The 8393-nt window shown below is 23.8% G+C and overlaps 2 protein-coding genes and 1 non-coding gene across 3 annotated transcripts; all 3 read left to right on the forward strand.

Annotated features, from left to right (window-relative positions):
• Positions 1-5090: 5090 nt before the first annotated feature.
• On the forward strand, positions 5091-5868 carry F4817DRAFT_336317 (uncharacterized protein). Its single transcript, XM_049303128.1, has one exon. It carries the CDS (start codon positions 5224-5226, stop codon positions 5542-5544), a length of 321 nt encoding a protein of 106 aa, XP_049159650.1. The 5' UTR covers positions 5091-5223; the 3' UTR covers positions 5545-5868.
• A 196-nt stretch (positions 5869-6064) lies between these two features.
• On the forward strand, positions 6065-7961 carry F4817DRAFT_336320 (heterokaryon incompatibility protein-domain-containing protein). Its single transcript, XM_049303129.1, has 2 exons — positions 6065-6791; positions 6863-7961. The coding sequence occupies exons 1-2, from the start codon at positions 6128-6130 to the stop codon at positions 7846-7848; spliced, it is 1650 nt and encodes a 549-aa protein (XP_049159651.1). The 5' UTR covers positions 6065-6127; the 3' UTR covers positions 7849-7961.
• Positions 7707-7797, forward strand: F4817DRAFT_t84. Its single transcript has one exon. It is a non-coding gene; the product is annotated as a tRNA-Asn (tRNA).
• Positions 7962-8393: the final 432 nt, after the last annotated feature.

The following is an 8393-nucleotide window of genomic DNA, read 5'->3' on the forward strand; positions in this document are numbered from 1 at the left end:
TAATAATTTAAAAAAAAAATATATATTAATTTAATTGCTAATAATCCAACGTATTAGCCAGTAAGTTTTTATTGTTATAATGTTTATATTGTTAAAAAACGGGATGATTATGTGGATATAAGATATTTTATAAATTTATACGTAATTTAAAATAAAATTAACGCGTACGATATTAATAAAATTATTTTAAGTAATAATATATTAATACTTTATAAATATAATAATGGTAATAATTAAGCTTTTTTATAAGATATTAAAAATTAAAACTTATTAATAAATTACTTATATACGTTATTATATAAATAAATTAAAAATAATGATATTTATATATAATTTATATTTATTAATAATAATAGATAAAAATTAATTTGGCTTTATAATAATATAAATAAATAATATGTTAAATTTATTTAATAAAATTTTTAATAATCTTGAAAAAATTAAATTAATAAAAGTTAATTTTACTATTAAATTAAAAAATTATTTAATTATAAATAATTTATTAATTTTTAACGGTTATATTTTAACGTTAAACAATAATGGTAGCCTTTATTTACGTTGTAAAAATAAGGTTAAAAAGGTTATATTAATTAATTATAATTATGTAAATATGGCGTAATAATATATAAAATAATATATTAAAAGCGTTTATATAATTATTATTTGTTAATTTAAAGCTATTTTTAACCTATTAAAGGTAATTTAATATCAAGAATTTAGCGATAAATAAGTTAATAAGTTAAATTATTGCCTTTAATGGTAATTAAATAACGCGGAATAAGGTTTATAATATTTATTTTTAAATTTAAAGATTATTAAATTATATGTTTTTATTGATGTATTATTTGCAAATAATTAAGACTTTATATTATAATTGGGGTACGTAATTATTTTAATAAATAAGGTTTTTAACAATAAATCTTTTATAATTATAAGTAATATAGTTTATTAGAATTTAATAAAGTGTAAACGCGTTATATATAATATATTAATAAATGAAATATACGTTATAATTAATAAAGTAAATATAATTATTATTATAAATATTATGTTTATAATTATTTTTAAAAAATTAAACCTATTTAAAGTCTTTATTATGGTTTATATAAATTTATTTTTATTATATAAATATTTTATTAAATTAAATATAATAAAAAAAAAACGTTTAATGATAAATATTATAGCGTTACGGCAATTATATAAACGCCGAAAGATTTGCAAAATTTGTTAAATATATAGCAAAAATAACCTTGTTAATGTAATAATAAAAGTTTTTTTAAATAAAGGTTTATAAACTTTTGTTAATATAAATATTTTAATAATACGGTTATAAAAATAGGTTAAAAAGTAAAAAAAGAAAATATATATACAGGTATAAAATATAATTAAATTAAAAAAATTAATAATAATTTTATTTATTAAAAAGAAAAATTATTAATATTGGAATATTATTAATAAGTAATATTTAATTGGTTATTTAACTATAAAATTATCTTGTAGCGATTTATTAATTTATAAATAAAATTATAAAATTTATTAACTTTAATTAACCACTTATATTTTTATAAAGTAATTAATTATATAAACGTAATTTTTATTAAAATAATAACAATAAACAATATAATACTTTTTGGGAATATTTTTATTTTAAATATTACTTTTTGTATATAAACTTTATTTTTCCAATAATTTAATGTTTAAATATTAAAAAGTTTATATAATAATAACCTTTTTTTTTATATAAATAATATTAAAAAATATTATTATTTTTAACGTATTTTTTTTTATTTTAAAAAATTTTTATAATTTAATTTTAAATATAAATATAATAGGTATTATTATTTTTATATTAAATAATATTTTTATAAAAAGTTTTTATTTATTAAATATTAATATTATTTTTATTAAAGGTTTTTTTTTTAAATGGAGTTTTTTTTGTTTTTTTTTTCGTAATTTATTAAGTTTTTTAATTAATTATTTTATTATAATAAACTGGTATAAATAAATATTTTATTTTTGTTTTAATATTTTATAAAATATGGTATAAAAGGTTTTTAAAAATTTAAATTATTATTGTTAATTTTGGTAATAAAGTAAAATTAACTAATTTTTTTTATTATTATATTTATTTTAGCTTTTTTAATAAATAAAAAAGTTAATTATTTATTATTGTTATATTTTTGTTTGGTTAAGGAAATTTTGCAATTTAAAAATATTAGTAATTTTTTATTATTAATATTTTTTTTAATAAAGTAGGTAAAAGTGTTATAGGTATTATATTTATATTATTAGTATATTCTTTTATTTTTTTTGCGTTAATTAATATTTATTTAATTAATTTTTTAAAAAGCTTTTTTATTTAAAGTTTATTGGTTATTTTTAAAATTAAATTTTAGTTTATTGGTAAATTTAAACCGATTTTTATTTTTTAAAAATTAATTTTAATTTAAATTAAAGTAGGTTTTTTTGTTATAATTTTATTGGTTTAATTTTAAATATTTTGTTGTTAAAATAAGCTTTTTTTTTTATTATTAAAAATCTTAAGTTAGTTAATATATTTTTATAAATTTAGTTAATTTTTTAAATTGTAACAAAAAAATTTTTATTATTATTTAAAATTTTACTTTATTTAAAATATATTAATTTGGTAATTTTATTGGAAAAAGTTTTAATAATATAGTTTTAAAAAGTAATTTTAAATTATTAAATAATTTTATTAAAGTTTAAAAGTTTGGTAATATATTAAATTATATTTTTTATATATTTAAATTTATATATTTTTTTTAAATTTTTATATTTTTTTAAAAAGTTTTTAAATTATTTTTATAAAATTAATACGTAATTAATTTATTAATTTATAAAGTAAAATTGTTTAATTTGGTTAAAATGTTATTAATATTATAATTAAATTTTATTTGTAAGTAATAATTTTATTTAATTAATGCAAATATAATTTTCGAAAAAGTTTTTTATATAAGTTTTTAAATATAATTTAACTTTTATTTATTAAGTTTAAAATTTAATAAAACTTTTATTATTATATATGGGTAATTTATTTAAGTATATTGGATTAATAGTTGTAAAAATGGGTTTAATAAGTTTTTTTAACGTTTACAATAATTGTTTTTTAATATTATTTATACGTTAAAATTTTAAATTTTATTTAAATTTATTAAGTTTTAAAAACGAAGGTTTATAAAATGGTTTTTAAGGTAAATTTTATAATTTTTAGTTATTATTATTATTGTTAAAATTTTTTAGGTTTTTTTTCGAAATTTTTACCAATATATAAAAAGATTTTAATTTTTATTTATTTCTTTTTAATATAATAAAAGGTTTAATGTATGTTTTTTTAAATTAAATATAAATATTTTCCAAAATTTATTTAACTTAAACGTTTTATAACGTTTATGTTAATAAAATATTTTTAATTTTAACTTTTAAGTTAAAATATTTAAATAAAAGTATTTTTATTATTATTAACTATTAATTTTAAAGCGGTTAATTAAAAAAAAGTTTTAATATTACCTTTTTTTTAATATTTTATAAAATTAATTAATTATTAATTTTAAAATAAATTTAATTAATATAACTTTTATATAAATTTAAAATTTTTTTAATTATTTTTAAAAACGTTTATTTATATACGTTAAATTAATATATTTTTAAGTTAAAAAATTATTAATTTAACCTTTTTTTTAAATAATTTAAATTGTTATTTTTTTTAATAAATCTTTTTAAAATATTTATTAAATTTAAAAATTTAAAAAAATTTTATGTTATTTTTAAGCAGCATTTTTTAATTTAATAATTATTATTTATTATATTTTATTATTGTTAAAAAAACGTATAATTATTTTTTAAACCTTTTAAAAAAATATTAAATTAAATTATTTAACTTATTATTTAAATTAAATAATTTATTTAATTAAAACTATTATATTAATTTAATATATTTATATTATAATATTATATATTATTTATAAAATTTAATATTACCAATTAAACTAATTTTAATTATTTTTATAATCTTTATTTATTAAACGTATAAAAGATTAAAAAAATTTATAAGTTTTTTTTATTTGTTTATATAATTAAATTAATTAATTAAATAAGTTAATAATAATAAAATTAATAATATTAATTTTAAATATATTTTATATAATTATTTTATAATTTTATAACTTATATAAAATAAAAGTATAATTATTATTAAAATATGTTAAACTTATATTATCAGTTTAAATTAAAAATAATTTTAAAATATTAAATTAAATTGGAAAACGTTTTTAATATTTATTTTAAAAATGTTTTTTAAAGAGGTTTTAATCAAATATTAATTTAATTATACGTTTATAAAATGAAAAATCTTTAAATTTTTTTGTAAATTTTTTTTTTAATTAAATAAAAAAGGAAATAACTTTTAAAGGTATAAAGTTTAATATAAAAAAATATTTTAATTTAATCTTTTCTTTAATAAATAATAATAATAAAAATAAAGTAATTAAAATAAAAAAAAGATTATTAATAAAAAAAAATAATAAAAAGTTTTTTTTAAATTTTATTAAACTTTAATTTAAAGTTTTAATATAAAATGAAATAAATAATAATCCGGAATATATATATTATTTTAAAATATTAAATTTTTTTAAAATAATAAAAAATTATTTATAATAAAAGTTATAAAAGGTTTAAAATATAATTAAAATTATTAATAATTTTTTAAAATTTTAAAATTTTTAAATTTTTAAATTTCTTAAAAAAAAGATTTTAACTTATTTATAAATAATTTAAAATACGTATTTTTCGGTTTAATTAAATCTTTATCGATATATTAATTTTATTTATATATAATTATATAATTATATAATATTTTTTATTTAATAAATCTTAAAATAATTATCTTATATTTTTTATTGGTTATTTTTTTTAACTAATAATTTTTTGGCATTACTGTTCGTGTGATATTTAAAACTTTACGCAGATGTGAATGTGAAAGCAGGACTTAACGACATGGATCTTTTAATCTCCTATTTGGGGGTTATGGATATCGCCGCCAAGGCTTCCTTTGACCTTTCGCTGGCTCGAGGCCTGGATTACTATTCTGGGTTGATATACGAGGTTATTCCCACGAGCACAGACCGGCCTGGTCACGCTAGGGCGAGTCAACCTAGCCAGGTTAGCAGCATTTCCGGGGGCGGGCGTTATGATACCCTCGTAGGTATGTATGGTAAACGACCTATTCCGTGTGTCGGCTTGTCCTTTGGGGTAGACCACATCTTTACTCTCCTATATCCGGGAAGGGAAAAGAGCTCTCCTGACCTGACTCGCGAGACCGATGTATACACCATAGCGGCTGGCGGCGGCAAGGAGTACGATGGACTTCTTCTTGAGCGTATGACAGTGGCTCGTCAACTTTGGGACGCCGGCATCCGGGCTGATTTTTTCGCCAAGGTAAAGCCGAAGCTGCTTCCACAGTTCAAGGCTTCCGAAAACGGGCTACTCACTGTCATTCTTGGTCAGGACGAGCTGGCAGTTGGTTAAGTTAGGTTGAAGGTTGCGCAGCAAGCTAGCCACCAGGAAACAGATGAGGGAGATGGAAAGAGTGAGAAGGATCGAGGCCAGCTTGTTTCTAGAAACGATCTGGTAGAGGAAGTGCGAAAGCTCCTAGCCGTAGTTGCAATTAAACAAGAATAGATTTCCTGCACCACTACCTGCCTCTTGAACACGTAAGGACTGTCAGTAACTCTTAGTTAATGAGAAATTGCTTAATATAATAGCATCGCTTTCTGTGACATACTTACGAAGCCTTGCCGTACTGCTAACCATATCATGAATCTCATTAGGGGCTTCAAAGGGATAGGGGGTTGAAAAAATTGTCTGATATCTATACAATTTGATTTTAAACTATCAAGTCTTTTAAAAATGTCTCGTGTGAGCCCAACTGGGCAGGATAGGGCACCTATCCCCAGGATAATCTGATTGGCCTCCCAATTGCTGTGTTGGCAGGTCCCATCACCTAGACTGGGGTAGTTCAGCTCAGCACCTCGATTTTTCCATGGTAAATAAATATTGAACGTGCTAATATACTACAGCGTTGAGTTAAAATCTCGATGATAAATACACTATGAATGATACAGTTTCAGACCCCTTTTCTTCCCTATATACGTCTCTCCGGCTTTGTAAAGACAAAAAATATATCCGAGTCTTGGATCTTGGAGGGATTTCGCAATCACGCCAGTCCGGCAGCTCTGATGCTAGCCAGAACCAGCCATATGAGTTGCGCTGCCAGTTGCGAGTCGTCGATCTCGACGAAAATGCACGCCCAAAATTTATCGCCCTATCATATGTCTGGGGTCAGGTGTCGTCCAAAGAGCCGCGTACGATAGTGTGCGGTGGGCACTCGAAAGTCATAACAGACAATTGCTGGGAAGCGTTGAGTCAACTGCGCGATGCCCCTGACCCTGATCGGAATACGGATGGGTCTATAACTCTGTGGGTTGATGCAATTTGCATTAATCAGGCCGATGAAGAAGAGAAGCTCCACCAGATTCGGTTGATGGGTGATATATATTCTCAGGCTGCCTCCGTTTGCGTCTGGCTCGGTCCCGGAACACCACAATCTGACAAAGTCATGGACTATTTGGAGGTAGCTGGTTTTCAGGACTATATTGTTGGAGATGATAGAGCCCTTCAACTGGGAATATCGCCATTGACATATTGGAAACTAGCTTTTAAAATATTCTCCAACTGCAATATCCAAGGTTTCCTCCATCCCCGTAACAAGCCAGGTGAGCCTCCCGATTCCCGAACTTGAGCTAAATGCTATATCTATGAAAGACGGTCTAACTTGTCTGAGTAGATCGTCTCTTGAATTTACTTATAGTTGGAGACCGGTATCTACCTTCGAGTGATTTTATGGATGAGATATTTGGCAGACCTTGGGTTAGTCGCATTTGGACTTTGCAAGAAACCCTTCTCGCATCTAGGATAAGAATTAGATGCGGTACTAAATCCTTAGACTGGAGTCATATGCTGTACGCCTTGACCTGGTTTTCCTATGTTCTTGAAGCATGCAGGACAAGAGGTTGGCATAATCTGGGTTTACCTTGGGGTGGTGTTGTGGACACAACCGGTTTCGAAAGATGGCATGGACTCGCCGGATTATGGATGAAAATCCATGATTCTTCCTACCTAGGCGGCGATATGAATGGTCACTCAATAACCACCGGTTACACGGACTCGAGGATGATGGCAGATTACCGTATTGCCATAGCAAAGATCATTCTAATCTACCAGGTCGTTCTCGGATCCATCTTATGGGTTATATTCCTTCCCTTGTTTCTCATTTATTGCATTTATAAGATTGGGTACCTTGTGTTCACCATCCCTTGGCTCGTGGTTAATACAAAAGTCCGCCTTCGCGAATATCGAGAAGCTTGGACTCACAGTCGCTACTATGTATTCTCGACCTTGTCATCCCAGCTGCTAACATACTCAGAGAGGCATTCTCTCCCCACTGAACAGTCGCCAGATGCCAGTACTACCCTAGGCGCTGATTTGGTACGGGAAATATGGCAACGTGCAGCGACTGATCCCAGGGACAAATCCCATGGGGTGCATTCGGTACTCCGTAAGCTTGGCGTCCAAGTCGTCGATCCGACTCCAGGGACGCACTGCCATGACCTCTATAGAGAACTCTATTCGCCCACATGGCGTAGTGGTTTAACGCCTGGATGTGTGTTGGTCCGTGCCTACGGGCCGCAACACAAGTGGGTTCGAATCCCACTGTGGTCAAACCAAAAATGGTCCGACTCAGGTTTTTCCTTGGGCATTGCCGGGCGTTGAGGGTGATTCCATCTCCGTTATAAGAAGGCGTGTTCGACGGTTTTTCCCCTGATTAAAGTTGGCTACCTGGCGCCGGCGCTAACCAGGTAGAATAATGCTATAGGCAGGTAGGGGCTGGGGATAAGAAGTGGAGGATTGCCCGAGTTTACGAGGGGTTATGCCCGAATTTATGAGGGTTATTGTCATAGGTTTTCTTTTTTATAATAGGAAGTTTATCTGTACGCGGCTTTTTAAAGCTTTTTATTAAATGCATTTTTTAAATATAGATAAATCTTACCAAGTCCCCACTTTTATCTTTTTTTTAAAATATATACTTTTTTAAGTTAATTATATTAAGTTATGTTAAATTACACTTTTATAATTTACAATTTTTTTTTTAATAAAAATAAAAAAAGGTTTTATTAATTTTATATAAATAATAATGTATAAAAATTAAAAATATAACGTATAATAATTTTATATAAAAATATAAAAATATATTAATTTATTATTTTTTATATCCCTTTTTATTTTTTTGTAATATTTCTTTTTCTTTTATAACGTTA

Source organism: Daldinia loculata (genome assembly GCF_022478755.1).
Source record: "Daldinia loculata strain CBS 113971 unplaced genomic scaffold F4817scaffold_21, whole genome shotgun sequence".
Taxonomy (NCBI): domain Eukaryota; kingdom Fungi; phylum Ascomycota; class Sordariomycetes; order Xylariales; family Hypoxylaceae; genus Daldinia; species Daldinia loculata.